General features: G+C 51.7%; 6 protein-coding genes across 6 annotated transcripts; 4 read left to right on the plus strand and 2 right to left on the minus strand.

Moving 5' to 3' along the window:
* Window positions 1-840: 840 nt before the first annotated feature.
* Window positions 841-2915, plus strand: I303_107554 (uncharacterized protein; the record flags this gene model as incomplete). Its single annotated transcript, XM_018410828.1, has 4 exons — window positions 841-1129; window positions 1180-1503; window positions 1555-1671; window positions 1720-2915. The coding sequence occupies 4 exons, from the start codon at window positions 841-843 to the stop codon at window positions 2913-2915; spliced, it is 1926 nt and encodes a 641-aa protein (XP_018259496.1).
* Window positions 2916-3231: 316 nt separating this feature from the next.
* On the minus strand, window positions 3232-5046 carry I303_107555 (phosphomevalonate kinase; the record flags this gene model as incomplete). The annotated part of the gene is made up of 5 exons (XM_065969618.1): window positions 3232-3422; window positions 3512-3638; window positions 3702-3755; window positions 3802-4491; window positions 4549-5046. The coding sequence occupies 5 exons, from the start codon at window positions 5044-5046 to the stop codon at window positions 3232-3234; spliced, it is 1560 nt and encodes a 519-aa protein (XP_065825690.1).
* Window positions 5047-5371: 325 nt separating this feature from the next.
* I303_107556 (uncharacterized protein) lies at window positions 5372-8204 on the plus strand (the record flags this gene model as incomplete). Its single annotated transcript, XM_018410830.1, has 11 exons — window positions 5372-5489; window positions 5549-6249; window positions 6318-6442; window positions 6497-6604; window positions 6659-6685; window positions 6738-6827; window positions 6880-7177; window positions 7253-7327; window positions 7379-7492; window positions 7541-7960; window positions 8037-8204. 11 exons carry the CDS (start codon window positions 5372-5374, stop codon window positions 8202-8204), a joined length of 2244 nt encoding a protein of 747 aa, XP_018259498.1.
* A 434-nt stretch (window positions 8205-8638) lies between these two features.
* On the plus strand, window positions 8639-10292 carry I303_107557 (mannose-6-phosphate isomerase, class I; the record flags this gene model as incomplete). The annotated part of the gene is made up of 4 exons (XM_018410831.1): window positions 8639-8779; window positions 8907-9153; window positions 9270-9770; window positions 9871-10292. The coding sequence occupies 4 exons, from the start codon at window positions 8639-8641 to the stop codon at window positions 10290-10292; spliced, it is 1311 nt and encodes a 436-aa protein (XP_018259499.1).
* Window positions 10293-10883: 591 nt separating this feature from the next.
* On the plus strand, window positions 10884-12630 carry I303_107558 (uncharacterized protein; the record flags this gene model as incomplete). Its single annotated transcript, XM_018410832.1, has 8 exons — window positions 10884-11040; window positions 11117-11185; window positions 11243-11339; window positions 11454-11655; window positions 11734-11748; window positions 11816-12284; window positions 12384-12480; window positions 12546-12630. 8 exons carry the CDS (start codon window positions 10884-10886, stop codon window positions 12628-12630), a joined length of 1191 nt encoding a protein of 396 aa, XP_018259500.1.
* A 330-nt stretch (window positions 12631-12960) lies between these two features.
* Window positions 12961-15185, minus strand: I303_107559 (uncharacterized protein; the record flags this gene model as incomplete). The annotated part of the gene is made up of 11 exons (XM_018410833.1): window positions 12961-13676; window positions 13747-13834; window positions 13885-13977; window positions 14032-14147; window positions 14212-14294; window positions 14358-14420; window positions 14520-14768; window positions 14831-14864; window positions 14924-14934; window positions 14996-15031; window positions 15100-15185. 11 exons carry the CDS (start codon window positions 15183-15185, stop codon window positions 12961-12963), a joined length of 1575 nt encoding a protein of 524 aa, XP_018259501.1.
* Between the last annotated feature and the right edge of the window lie 150 nt (window positions 15186-15335).

A 15335-nucleotide genomic window follows, 5' to 3' on the forward strand; every position in this document is an offset into this window, starting at 1 on the left:
AACCTCTCGCGGGGAAAAGCTGTCAATGAGATACCTACTATCAATCATCCGCGCAGCTCCGTCGTACCGAGCCCTGAGTTCAGGCATTCATTCGCCATCCCAGTAAATACGAAAACACCGACTAAATCCAATCGACCGACTGCCATGCTCGCCTGATCCGCCTTCGAGATTCTCACACATGATTTGAGAGGACTTGAAGCGTATCCTCCAAGCGGAACAAGTCGGATCTCTAGATGCATTCGTGAAATATCGGCCGACCTGATCAACAAGTGGATTTCGCGGTGATTTTCCCACTGATTACCCTTGAGCCGACCCGCGGATTAGCCGTGAGCTTGATCAGGGTATAAAACGGCCTCGATCGTATCAGATAAGGGGACAGGTCACACATGCCATAAGCCAAACGGCCGAAACGGAAGGCTGGATCCACATTGTGGCTTGGCTGATCGGCACTGGATCGGGAGTAGGGGTGACTGCCAAGTGTGAGTGTGCACATAAGCTTAGCGACCTCAGGAGTATCCCGTAATCGAGATGTCTTGGCAACGCCGCAGAAAGCGCCTTGCTTATGCTTGCACGAGGAATATCAGATAGGAAACATCACTCTCCCTGCTTCAGGCACCATGCTGCCCTCACGACTTGTCCTGGATCCATTATCTGATTCGCAGGATTTTGGACGATACCGGCCGATGGGAGCTATCGAGGATAACGAGGATCTTTGGAGTGTGCGCAAAATTTTTCATCTTGTGGAGCTGGTCGATCAGATTTTCTGGTATATATAGCAGCTCTGTCGATCACAGTCAATCTGAAAATTCTGCAGATTCACCCCCCAAAAGAGCCCTCACCATGTCCGCTCAGAAGACGGAGCAGCCGGCTGTACCCACCCTGGGACAAAACCCATCAGCCACGGCATCCACAACTTCCGTACCCATTCCTCACGAAACCGAGACCAAGTTCGCTCATGACGACGACAAGTCGAGCAACGAAGATGGTATCGACGCGAAAGACATCCTCAACCTCGGTAGCAAGTCCAAGGGAGTCATCGAGATGGAGGCGCTGAAGGACCGGATCAACAACAAGTGGAGATTCGTCATCTACCTCTTCTTCATGTTTGTCTCGTACAGCTTGTCGCTTGGTGAGTGGACGCTTTTTTCTGAAAGATGAGTTGGCTAACACTCGCCCCAGACCAAAGCACGGCCACTCCATACCTCAACTACGCCGTCTCAAAGGGATTCAAGCTGCACTCGCTCCAAGCTTCCGTCGCTGTGGTCACTTCCATCTTCTCCGCCATGGCCCCTACGCCCATCGCCAAGTTTGCCGATTACTTCGGTCGAGTCTACGCTGAGATCGGGTGTCTCATCTTGTACACTGTTGGTCAAGCGGTCATGGCATCTGCTAAAGGCATCGTGCAGTTCTCTGCCGGATCCTGTATCCACACCTTGGGTATCAGTGGAATGTTCATGCTCCAAAACATCATCATCGCGGATATCTCCTCGTTGAGGAACCGATGTGAGCGACTCTTTAACACATAGGATAATTCAGTAGGCTGACTCCCCTCAGACTGGTGGCTCGTCGCTCCTTCCGTCCCCCAGGTGTTCAACGCCTTCCTCGGTGCGAACGTAGCCTCGTCGATGCTTGGTCGAGGCGATCCCAACAACTCCTGGAGATGGGGTATTGGTGAGTCTCCCCTCCTCATCGTAACGCTCTTGCTAACCCGCCATCCAGCCATGTTCTGCATCCTCATCCCACCCATCACCACTCCCATCATCTTGACCCTGTGGAGAGGTACCCGCCCCTCCAAGACCGTCAAAGCCCAGCTCAAGCAGATTAAACACGAACGAGCAGCACAAACCACCCTCGGAGAACGATTCTGGGCCGATGCCAAAGACATCTTCTGGAAACTCGATGTGATCGGTCTCGTCCTCTTCGTCGCTGGTATCGGTCTCTTCTTGGTCACCCTCACGCTCGCCAATTCGAGGTACAACAAGTGGAGTGACGCTCACACCATCGCCCAGCTCATTGTCGGTTTCGCCATCTCGTGCGGCTTCGTGGTCTGGGAAAGATGGTTCGCCCCAATCCCCTTACTGCCCTTCGCCCTGATCAAGCGCCGAACAGTCGTTGGATGCTGCTTGATCGCCTTATGGCATCCCCTTGCCGGTCGATGCGTGTCCACCTACCTCTATACCTATCTTCAAGTCGCTGCCGACCAATCGCAGATCTCTGCTACCCGAATCACCACTTTTCCCACGATCGGTGGGTGGGTGACAGCTGTCATCGGTGCCTTGGTTGCCAGAAGATTCAGAGTGCTCAAGCCAATCATCATCTTTGGAATGTTCATCGAGACACTCGCCACTGGACTCATGCTAAGATACCGAACCAGTGGAAGCACCCAAGCGGAACTTGCTATCATCCAAGTGCTCCGAGGTGCTTCCAACGGCTTCATCCCTTACCCCATCCAAGCGCTCATCCAAGCCGCTGCCCCTCATGAACACCTCGCATTGGTCACTGCCGGTTGGACTGCCATCTACTACGTTGCCTTTGGTATCGGTGCCGCCATCTCCGGAGCTATGTGGACCAACATCGTACCTGACAAGCTTAACACGTACCTTCAAGGCAATCAGACTCTCGTCGCTGCCGCTTACAGTGATCCCTTGACCTATGCCACCGTATGGCCCGTCGGTACTTGGCAAAGGGACGGTGTTGCCAGGGCTCAAGACGAAGCACAACGGACCATGGTCATCGTCGGTACCGTCATCTCCTTCCTCGGTATGCTCACGGCCATCTTCGTCCTTGAAAACCTCAAGCTCACCGATAACCAATCGCTTGAAGAGTCCGAGGAGTACATCACCGACGCGGAGAAGAAGCAGAAGAAGGCTTTGGCTATCAGCACTGTCAGAGATGGGCCCGTTCCTGCGCAGTAGGCGAGTGGGGCATGACCTTATCAGCTCGAATTTTTCACTTTTTAATCATCAGCTCCTCCTGCCCTTATAATAGACACGTACGACATGCATAGATGTGAGTTCTAGTGATTGAGGGGCGATAGAGTAGCGCCATTTGGCACGTCTTTGCCGTCAGCGCCTCTTGCCGATATAGTAAATCATCATGCATGGTCGCCAGCACAGTATATCAACGGATGCAGGGTATGTTTTGCTCACAAGGAGAATCTGCCGCAACGTGATCCGTGTCGCGTTTTCTCCGCTCCATCTCCAGCGTCTCCTGATTGCCACCATCTACCACTTAAGACCTCGTCAAAGCCGCTCTCAGGCCGGCAACTTCCCCGACATTCTCTACCCGTAGACCTCCGTCGCTCTGTCTAGCCAAAAGAGGACACACGCTCATCTCCTTCCAGCTCGACCATAAACCGTCTACTCGGGCTATGACGGAGGGATCATCGATGATCAGGAGGAAGAGAGCGTCGAAGCCGCCGGCTAATAATATTGTTGAAGACGGTGGTCAGTCCAAGTCATTTGATGAGATACACGATGCAGGGTGGTGGTCAACGAGTCAGGCAGCTCACCCCCTGGCACACCCCCTCCGATCACACCCGGTAACTCCGAGCACGCGTCTATCAACCGTGTCTGCTCAGGCGGCTCTATAGGTACTCCTGATAGCTCTGACATCTTTCGTTGAAAGCCGCGTATGGCCTGAGTACGTGGAGAGGTGAGCTGGGTATGCAAAAGGAGTCTTTGTTTGTGTGGTTGACTCACAAAGAGGGTTGTCCGTATCTCATGCAATAGATTGGCCACCGGATTTGCCTCGTTCTGCGAGCGGTCAGCAACATACCTGAGACAGAGTTGGATTACTCACACCCTCGATACCCCTCTCCGCCATCCGGCTGATTGTCCCACTATAATCCCTCTCTCCCTCCTTTCCCGCTAACTCGCTCAACAGCCTCTCCAACTGCATATTCGCTGTATCCAGTCCTCTCCAAAGCTCATCCGACACTTCCGGATTCTCCTTTCTCCACTTCAACACCTTTCCAACGAATGAAGGGGTATCGGTCCCAGCATCCACGTCGGCCAAAATCAAGCGCAAACCTCTAGGCAATCTAAACGACGAGTTCCTCTGGTCCCACTTTGACGGGTCTAGTATCGGCAAGAGCGTGGGCTGGGCGTTGAGAGGTATGTGGTCGGCAGGGTCATGCATCAGAGGGGTCAGGATAGAAGGGGAAAATCGGGTGTAGATATGAGTACCGAAGACAGCGGATGACACGTCGAAGCCTGAGCCGACTTTGCCTTGGGCGAGACAATGTATGAATTGGGCGACGGAGTGTACGAGACCGAGGTCTGAGGTCGAGGTTGATTGGTCTGAGAGGTGACTCGAAGGTATGGTGACTATGCCGAGGTGGGAAAGCAGAGACGCAACGAGCGAGGTGACCAGTGCGGCCGAGGATCCGAGCCCGGTCTTATTGGTCTGAGCGATGGGACGGGGAAGAGGGGTGAATGGTTCAAGAGATGATAACGAGTTGATGTGTGTTGGAAGTGATAGTGCTGAGAGCTACCATCGACCATCAGACCCCCAAAATCATTCACGTCACCAGCAGAAGACACTCACCTGCTCTCGCTGCGAGTAAAAGTCGTTGTCCGCTAACACCACAATGTCCAATCCTGCTGTCTTGCCTCCTTGTGTGATCCTATCTAGCAGCTCCTTAGCAGCTTCTTCTCCACCTTGACCTTCTTCCGCTACAATCTTCTCATAGGCAACGGCCATTGTCTGCAGCAATGTGAGGTAAATGAACTTGTTGCTCCCCGCCTGAGCCTCGTTCATTTGATCCAGGTGCATCGCGCCGTCGGTTATCGAAAGCTTGTATATCCATTCTGACTGTTTTCGAGGGAATTGACCTGCTCTGACGGATATCCTAGCTTCTGTACTCGATGCTGGTGCTGCACTGGTAGATGGTAGATGTGTGGCACTGGAGTAAAACCGAGATGAAGTCGCTACGACCAAACCGGAAAAGGCGCGTTCCAGAACGAGATATCCTCCGGCCAATAGCACTTTTCCGGGCGATGAAACAACCGTGTGTTTCGAAGATGACATCGAAGACTGTGCCATGGGGCTTGCTCGAGACGCAGATGGAGCCGACTAGCTCTGCCGAATATAAATTTTCCAAGGTTGTGATTGCAAAAGAATGAAGAAAGAGCAGTAACAGGCTTCAACCGAAGTATCGTTCGATTGGTCTTGCGGTGATGTCACGTGACACGCCCGTACATAGTAAAATTGGTTCCGGATAACTCGGATAATCCCTTATCTCTCACCATAGATAACACCTTTGTCCCCCCTACTCCACCCCTTCATCTCCTCCTCATGACTCCCTAGACTCATGTGTATACTGTTATAGAAGACGGTGGTACCGCCAGAGAACTCCAGAACACACGCAATGTCCTCCTTGGGCGGAGGTGTACCAATCCCCGCGCTCCCTGTTCCCTCGCCGCAATCCACCTCCAGTCGGAGGAGGAGCAAGATAATGCAGAGTAGTTTGGAGCTGGTCTTCTCGTGTGGGTCACTCTGCTCAATGGTTGGACCGATCTTCACAGGCTGATAATTCCTTCTTCAGACTCCCGACACCAGCAGCTGAGATACGGAGGATCTGCGCCTTCTTTCATCGAATCATCATCCTCCAAATCATACACAGCCCCCCATAATTCCGACAATGACAATGACCACGACGAGCAGGACAGTTCCCCTTACGAGACAGGTCGAGATGTATCAAGCAGATGGGATGATATAGAAGCAGCGGCAGGGAAATCGCGGCAAGTCGGAAATGAACCACCGCGAGAAGACCCAGAAATCATCTTCGAAGAGGAGGGAGAGAACGGTGGTCACCAGCGAAGAGCATCCGATGAACCATCCTTCTTCCACTTGGACCCCATACAGCAAAGTCGTGCGACTACTATCCAGTCCGAAACCCCTCCCTCCAACACAGCCAGCCCACCTAAACTGCCTACTCCAAGCGGACAAAGCCTACTCCGCTTCCCGACATTCTCCCCTCGGATCGCATCGTCCACTTTAGGATCTTCGCTTGGCACCGGATCCAACGGCAGTCAGACGCCACGACCACCCAGAGAAGGCAGGGTGGCTCTTCGCGTAGACGATAGTCCGGATCAAAGCAGGACCGAAGCAGTAGACGAGAGCACTGGCTTAGTCGCAACTGGGGCTGCGGGCTACGGGACTGTCGAAGCTGGTCGAGTGGAAGAGGATCAAGTGCGTGTCAAGCAGATAAGCTACATAGGAGGTCAAAGTACAGATGGGCAAACGGTGAGTCGACTCTCGACTAGATCGTCAGCGTCACTGTACGATTATCAGCTCATGACCCCCTCTCACAGCTGTTCAATGCAACGGCAGTTCTCGTAGGCATCGGCTTACTCTCAATGCCCCTGGCTTTCGCGTATGCTGGATGGATAGGCGGTGTCATAATGCTCATCAGCTTTGGCTGGCTCACCTGTCACACGTAAGCTATACTGTGTGGTGCATGCCAAGCGGGGAAGCTCATAGAACATCTTAGGGCCAAACTCCTTGCCAGGCTCATACGGGCTGACCCGAGTCTGATGGGGTATACAGACATAGGAGTAAGGGCATTGGGCGTATGGGCCGGCGGCGGAATACATATGCTGTACGTTTAGATCTTGATGAGTCGTGCAACACCGACTAAATCTTGCTTGTTCAGGTTCTGCCTCGAACTTTTTGCTCTTGGGTAAGCGATCATCCAGATCTGAATTAAATTTCGATTCTTACCAATCCTTCAGTGTCGCTCTGGTCGTCCTCTTTGGCGACACGTTGAACGCGCTGTATCCCACCATCACTTCGGATCATTGGAAGATGATAGGCTTCTTCATGTGAGTCTACCCGTTCTTTTTCCTCGCAACGTGTCTAATCGAGTGATTGTAGCATCTTCCCAACGACCTTACTTCCATTGCGGCTCCTCTCTCTGCCATCTCTTCTATCTTCTGTATCGTCCCTGCTACTGGTCTTGATCCTCCTTATCGATGGCCTCATTCGTCAATCCGCTCCGGGATCTCTGCGCGATCCAATGCCCACTTCGATACTACCAGAATGGACAGATGCCAACTGGCTAGGCGGTGTAGGTCTGGTATTAGCTGGATTTGGCGGGCATGCGGTGATGCCCAGTCTAGCCAAGGATATGAGAACACCGGAGAACTTTGATAAAGTCGTGAACAAGGCGTTTGTGAGTGATCGCCATCGTCATATCTGGGTTCTCAGTGCTGCGTATCTCCACACTGATCACAGCATAAACACGCAGACCATTGCCACGGTCATCTCCTTCGTTGCTGGATCCGCAGGGTACTTGATGATCGGAAAAGGAGTCTCAGACGAGGTGAGTGAGGTCTCAATGGTCTTGACTTAGGCTGACACGTCGGTCATGCAGATCACCCGCGACCTGATGCAGGAGAAATACCATTATCCGCGAGTACTAAACCTCGTCGCACTCTGGATGATAGTCATCAACCCTCTGACCAAGTTTGGTCTGAGCTCGCGGCCTGTAAGTGTCGTCAATTCAGAGCTGACCCTCGCTGATTATCTTTTACAGTTTAATCTCACAATCGAGGATCTACTTGGAATAGCACCATACAGCCCTCTCCCTGATACTAATGTCCACTCAATATCGTCTGAGCTGGTAGATCCACTAGATTCCGGCACCAAGTCCGATCGAAGCGAGGCTATTTCGCCCCGCTCACCCAGGTCACATAACCGGCGAGTGCCAAGGGGGATTGGCGAATCCGACTGGTCTTATCGGACTATCGACCCGGACGGCAACAATGATTTCTTAGAAGTTGTGACTCGACCATATAGTCAATCAAAGGAGAGACGGAAAGCTCTGCTGAGAGTAGTCTCCCGGACGATTGTGACTCTTCTCTGCGTCCTGGTGGCTGTCCTCCTCCCTGGTTTCGGAAGGGTCATGGCTTTCCTAGGCAGCTTCTCGGCTTTCTTGATCTGCATCATCCTTCCGGTGAGTCTGAGCGTGACGTAGAAAGTTTCTTTCTCAGCACAAGGTGAATGACTAAAGATCAATCTCCCACTCGTAGCTTGTATTCTACTTGCGATTGGCTCCCCGACTGAATTTGAGTGATGCTGGACGCTATTCGACCACGCTAGGCCATTGGATTTTGGTGGGCGTGTGCTCAGTACTCATGATCGCTGGGACGGTGTGGGCGTTCCTGCCTGGCAGTGGCCATGGGGAGCTAGAGCTGTAAGAGGGTAAGACCATTGCATGCTCAAGAATGGGAGCGCAGAGGATGGAGGACGAAACAAATGATTTATGAGGTGAAAACGAACGAAGTAGAAGGGACAAATTCGTTTCCCCGCGCGTAGCAGTGTATTACAAGTTGTACGAATGAGTGAAATACGTTGTACCGGGCGATGAACAGGGCAAGGATGCCTGCGCATGTGTCTCTGTGATTTTATAGCTCCGAGCTGTGAGGGTCGTCATGGCGGCACTCGAAGCGAATAACCTTAAAAGGACGCCACGTAAAAAGGTACCACGTGCTGCTTGTTATTCAGTAAAATCGCGTTGGACAAAGCTGTACAAGTACGCGACGAGCTCATCGACACATATGTCATTCTTACTTGTATCTTATGCATGTATCCTACGGTTATCATCAAGCACGATCACCAGCGAGTGGACACAATGGTCAGGTCAATATTCAAGCTCTCGCCCGGGGTGCAGTCGTACGATTGGGGAAAGAAAGGGTCCGCTTCGTTAGCTGCGCAATTTGGGAAGGCCAGCGTGGATGGATTTGTGATTGACGAGGATAAGACCTATGCCGAGGTGAGCGCGGGGCGTGAGGGTGGGATCCTTAGGCGGTCCGATGGCTGCTCCGGGCAGGATCGATGGTCTACAGGTGTGCGAAACGCAACAAAGCTGACTGGCACTATCTCTTCGCACGACTCAATAGCTGTGGATGGGCACTCACCCTACTCTACCGTCCAAACTCGATGACTCGACTCTGCTTTCTGACTATATCAAGTCGAACAACGGCCTGGTCGGTGACAAAGTGATCAAGAAGTTTGAGGACTCTCAGCATGGCAATCTCCCTTTCCTGTTCAAGGTGCTCAGTATAGGTACGGCCCTTAGTATCCAGGCTCATCCCGATAAAACACTGGCCAGGAAGTTGTTTGACGAAAGGCCGGATGTGTACAAGGGTGGGTGCGATTATACTCGGTTCCATCAACTGGTCTTCTAATTCACCGTCAGATGATAAGATTCTACCGACTGATGTATCGAATCTCAACCTGAGCTGACACCTCGACGATTGTAGACCCAAACCACAAACCCGAAATGGCCATCGCGCTCACTCCCTTCCTAGCATTCCTCAACTTCCTACCCCTACCCGTCCTCCTGCTCAACCTCCTGATTGTACCGGAACTACAACCGATCATCCCCTCGGCACTCATCACCCAGCTCGGCTCGTCTTTGACCCTTCCCACCACCCCTTCGCCCGATCCTTTCTTATACCAACCTACCGTCGCTCCGCCGTCAGACGAACAAAAGTCCATCCTCAAGCAGATCTTCAACGCTCTGATGTCTGCTGATAAAGACACCTACACCACCGCGATCAGATCATTAGTCGAGAGATACAAGAAGGGCGAAGATATACACGAGAGTGAAAAAGGTCTGGTGGACTTGACACTCATGCTGAATGACCAATACCCGGATGATATTGGGATACTGTGTGTCTTCTTCTTGAATGTCGTAGAGCTCAAGAAGGGCGAAGCGGCGTTCTTGGAGGCTAATTCGCCGCATGCGTATATCAAGGGGGGTGAGTCCAGTCCGCCTTTGGGCTCATGATACTACGTCTACCCCCCAAGTGCGAAACTTCCTTCGGATGGCGTTTGCTGATCACTCCTGGATTTGATCAGACATCATCGAATGCATGGCCACGTCAGATAACGTCGTCCGAGCTGGCCTCACCCCTAAACTCCGAGACGTCTCAACCCTGATCGAGATGTTGACGTACGAATCTGGACCGGGCAATAAGCAATTACTCAAACCGATCAACTTCAACGAGCAAGACGATACCTCCAAATTGTACGATCCGCCCATCGCAGAATTCTCAGTGGTCAAGATCAACTTGCCGGCTGGAGGTAAGACACCACACAGGAAGATTGAAGGACCATCTATAGCTATCATCACGCAAGGCAAGGGAAGTGTCTCCGCTTCGTCGAACGAAGATGAAGTAGATTTCGAGAGAGGCCAAGTCATTTTCATTGGTGCGGATCAAGAGGTACAGTGGGAGGCGAGTGAGGAGTTAGAGGTATTCAGAGCGTTCGTAGAGGCTTAGTAGGGTCTTTCTATTTCGGGTTCATCCATTTCCGGGTTTGGCGAAGGAGCCTACTTCGGTTTCATCTCATTTAGACATTTACACATTTACGTGAAGTCAATTCATATGCTTATACATACTATACTATCGGATCGTACACCCCATGCTCCGGCTCATGCATATAGACATTACCATGTAGAGTATTCGACTATGAAACGAGAATGTCACTCGGCGCTTGTTGTTGTTGTTTTGCCCTTTTCGGGGTGATCCTCCACTCGTTCTGCATTTTTCCGTAGTTTTAGATTATCAATCACCCTCCCTTCCTTTCTATTCCTCCACCCATTCTCCACTTCTGGTCTAGTCTAGATTATCAATCACCTCGATGGGATTATCATGCTTATCAATAACGTGATCCCAAGATGGAGGTCTGATGTTGAGCTTGATCCTGCGATGCATAAGCGGTGCAGCAGGCCAAAATGTATAAAAGCATAAGATGGGATCGATATGGAGTACGTAAATCAGCATACTGATCCAATTCTAGCACTCAAGCGAGTAACAACAGGACTAAACGACGAAGGATATCGTAGAACTGCAATAAATTAATCCGCTACCATGTCATCATCTGCCAAGCTGTTCGAACCTTTCACGCTGGGCGATATCCAGCTCAAACATCGAGTGGTCATGGCGCCCATGACGAGACTACGAGCAGGCCAGGAAGATGGGATACCCAGTGAATGGGCGGCTGAATATTACAGCTCAAGAGCGACTGGTGGGTAAATTCTCATTTGGGTATTCTTATCTTCAGAATCAAGCTGACTCGGCTGTCTTGCCTCCTTCGTTTACAGAGGGCGGTCTGATCGTTACGGAAGCTAGTATCACGGCGCCATCGGCGCGAGTATGGCCTTTCCAGCCGGGTTCGTGGAGTCACTGACCGGATGCTTAGCTGAACTGTAGCTGACCGTTCTTTGCAGGACTCTGGTCGGAGGATCAAGTGGCCGGTTGGCGAAAAGTCACGGATGCCGTCCATGCAAAGGGTGGAAAGATCATTGCGCAAATCGCCGCTGCTGGGTGAGTTTTCTTTCTGACCTTTGTCCTTGGGAAGCTCTGGAATATATAACTTGTTGCGTCTTGAGCTGCACTACAGAGTGAAAGCAGTACTGACTTATTTGGGGTGATGTTTAGTCGAGTTGCTGTCCCAGGCTTCTCACCTATTATCTATGCCCCGTCGAACGTCCACGATCCCACGCCTGGAGCCCCCCAGCCCGAGCTCACCGTGATGACTGAGGAAGACATCGCCAGGAATGTTATCGAGCACACCGAGGCCGCGAAGAACGCCATCAAGGCTGGCTTCGACGGGGTGGAGATCCACGTCGCCAATGGATATGTGAGCATGCCCTTTCCAATCGAACCTGTCTTAGCCTTGATTTCATTCGGCTGATTCCTATGTTACGAAAAATTGCAGCTGCTCGATCAATTTGTGAGTCATTTTATGCTGCAAAGATAGATCGATCATCTAGAACTGTGGAGCTGACCAACTTGTACAGGTCCAATCCGTCTCAAACCACCGAACAGATGCGTACGGCGGATCCATCTCCAACCGAATTAGATTCCCCCTCCAAATCGTCAGATCCGTCTCTGCTGCCATCGGTCCCTCCAAGACGGGTCTCAGGATATCGCCGTTCGGTACTTTCCAAGGCATGCGCGAGCCGTCCATCCTCAATGAACAAGGGTTTGAGATCTCAGGACCTGTGACTACCTTCTCGACCTTCCTAGAAGCGGTGTATCAAGAAGTACCTGATTTCGGATACATCCACGCTGTCGAACCTCGAGTCTCAGGAGCCGAAGATCAGAGTACGGATAAGATCAACGCGAAAGATACCCTCCAACCATTCAGAGAGGTTGTCGAGAAGCACGATGGGAAGCTTTTAGTAGCAGGTGGATATAATGCGGTGTCTGCGAGAGAACATGCGGAGAAGTACGATGATTTGGTGGTGATTGGGCGATACTTCACGTGTGAGTGGTTTGCCCTCAGCCTTATTTGTGCTCTTGCGATTTCCACTGGACATGCCGAGATCCGTTGACTTAGTGAGCTGACTCGTTCTCTCTTCACAGCCAATCCCGACCTCATCCATCGGATCAAGAATGACTTGCCGATCGTCAAATACGATAGGAATACCTTCTACACGCAGGGCAAAGAGGGTTATCTCGGGTAGGTTGATACTTTCTTCATCGCACTCCCTCTTCATCATTTGCTGATTCCTTGTCTCCTTCTAGATGGCCAACGTACGACCAACAAGCGGCCATTGCGGGAACAGCGCAAGTCAAGGTCGAAGCTGCAACAGTGCAAGTAGCTGCCTAGGTAGAATGTATCTTTGTTCAGTCCCAGACATTTTTGACGATTATATAGACCACATGCATGAATCTGCATCAGCCTTCGCTTCGGTATAACAATTTTCGCATCTGGGGCCTTGCGCCTACACAATCCCATTAGGGCAGTGAGACTCGTCCACGATTCATGGGAGATTGAAAGCAAGATATGCCCATCGCAGCCACTACAAAGTACCACCAGAGTCGCCTACCTTCAAATTGTTATGACATTTCCAGGTTTACCAAGATTAAACTGCTAAATCAACATACTCCAACAACACTCAATACCACCCTCGTTCCCCTTTGCCACCTTGCATTCCCGCTATATCGCCCTCCTGCAACTTGGGCACAGCCAAATGACCGGTCTTGCCTTCAATTGAGCCCTAGCTTCCCCCTCCTCATCATCATGTACTTTGCCCTTGACCTTGACCTTGTCCTTGCTCGCCTTCTCCTCCTCCTCCTCCTTCGGCGATTCGATCCCATCCTCAACCTCCCAGACCTTCTTCCATTCCTCAACCATCTGATTCACCACCGCGACCTGCAGCGCGTCAATCTTGGGATTATTCCTCACCTTCCTATTCTCCATTACGATCTGCCTCGCCCGAAGGATCATCCTCGCATTGCCCACTATCCCCGTATCGAGCGTCCCTCGTACCACGGCCAATTGAGCATTTCGCAGCACGCTGGCTGGCAAGTTCCTGTCCACTGCTTTGTACCTGTCAAGCTGGTCTTGAGATAATTGCGGCACCTTCCCGTGAACGTCGTCTGCATCTGATGCGCCATTGGCGGTGGAAGAGACTTTTCTCTGATTCTGATCGTGGTTGCCCTTGATGACATCTTCGATCGGGGAGACGAACAACGTTCCAGGATCCTTGTCTAACGGAAGTTGTTCAGCGGGCGTAGTCAGACCGTAGTCCGGTAACAACTTCATGAGCTCGACGCCGGACGTGATGATGTTTTCGATGGCGGAAGGGGTGGCATCTCGTCGATGGTTCTTCTTCCAATCTAGGCAACCGAAATGGAACCATTTCAGGCAGTCTACGGAGCGAGGTTCGAAACCGAATTAGCGTTTGCCCCTCTCAACCAATGGATTCATTTGAGGACCCACCTTTATGGGAGCACAAGGCCATGGGGTCTTCCCGCTCTGATACAAGCCGATAAGGCTCGTCGCAGTAACACGTAGGTTGTCGCAGGGGCTATCCAGTCTGTTAATTACGCAATTAGGCCGAACACATTTGCGACTCACGAAAAGATGACCGCTGGGTCCGGGTTCGGAAGCGCGGCCTCCCTTCTTCTTCATCCTTGGGTCGACATTTCCCGAGATGCGTTTCGAGTGCAGCTACGATGATTCTAGTCAGTACTTGTCTACACATGCTCACTCGCCTAGACATACGAGCTGAGCTTCCTCCTCGGTCGGCGTTCGAGCTTCGCATTGTAGGTAAATCTTCTTTGAGCCGAACGGCGCTTGGAGGGGATTGCGTTCATCGAAGACAACCACCGGTGCCATACCTAATCGCAGCAATCATACACCTGAGCAGCGAAGAGATGCCTGACTCGATCCGACTCGACTCACCCTCGACAGCTCCCACAGGCTGCAACATGTCGTGTTCCGCGCCAAGCATATACACCTCCTTGATACCTGTTTTGCTCCGTGGTCTACAGCGCGTGTCAGAGTTGTACTATGTGAATGGAGTCATTGTGAAGTTCTGCTCCACTTACAATCCCGTTCGCACGCCAGACTCCTTCAACTCGCCTAGAGATCTACACATCCACCTGATCCTCCTACACGGCACTCCAAAATTTAGCTGAGTGACCCGTGAGTAAGAATGGGTAGAAGATGCAAAGCCAAGATGAGGTACTTTTGACTAGCAGACCACTCACATCCAGACGTAGCTCGTGTCTTTTGCCCTAATCTCAATGATCTTCCCGATCCAAAGCCCTGCGTCCCAATGCGGATCCGAATCCCCCTCATTGTGTATACGCTCCAGCGGACCTGGAGGCGTGGGCTCAGGCGAAGGCAGACCGTCAAGCCCAATCATGGACGTACGAGCTTTCTTGGCCGGGGGTTGAGCCGAAGTGGGATTTGCTCTTGATGCGGTTGGTTTTGGGGCTTCGTGTGCGAGCCAGACGCTGCATAGGAAAAGTCAGCTAAGGACTGGGTTTTCATCTACTTGCACGGTGGATTGACGTACAATTGACCGGCAGCGTAAGAGTTGTTAGGTGGGACTAGAGGATGATGTACTTTGTCAGTTTTGATATTCGCACGATATGGATTTCAAGCTCACGTAGGAAGGATCTATAAGGACCGCATTGTCAGCTCCTCAGCGGAGGAGGTTGATCGAACGCAAAGCACTCACTTGTACCTCTTCAGACCCCTAAACTCCTCGTCGGTTCTATCGTGGATTATGGTCCGTCATTCACTTTGATCTCTGGATGAGTGAAGCTAGCCGCGCAGACTCACGGTGGGACCCACGCTAACGCGCTAGGTATATCCGACTGCCCATGATCGCTACTGGACGTATGGTTCTTGCGCTTCCTAGCTGACATTGGGAATAAAAGTCTTCGCTTGCCATGGAGTGGATTGAGGGAGTTGATGAGATCCTTTGTTGTTGTGATGATTTTTGACGCGCTGTTTGGTACGGTGGGTGATGGCGACGGCGACGGCGACGGAACAAATGGCGGAGCACCACAAAAACA

This window comes from Kwoniella dejecticola, chromosome 10 (genome assembly GCF_000512565.2).
Source record: "Kwoniella dejecticola CBS 10117 chromosome 10, complete sequence".
In the NCBI taxonomy this organism is placed as follows: domain Eukaryota; kingdom Fungi; phylum Basidiomycota; class Tremellomycetes; order Tremellales; family Cryptococcaceae; genus Kwoniella; species Kwoniella dejecticola.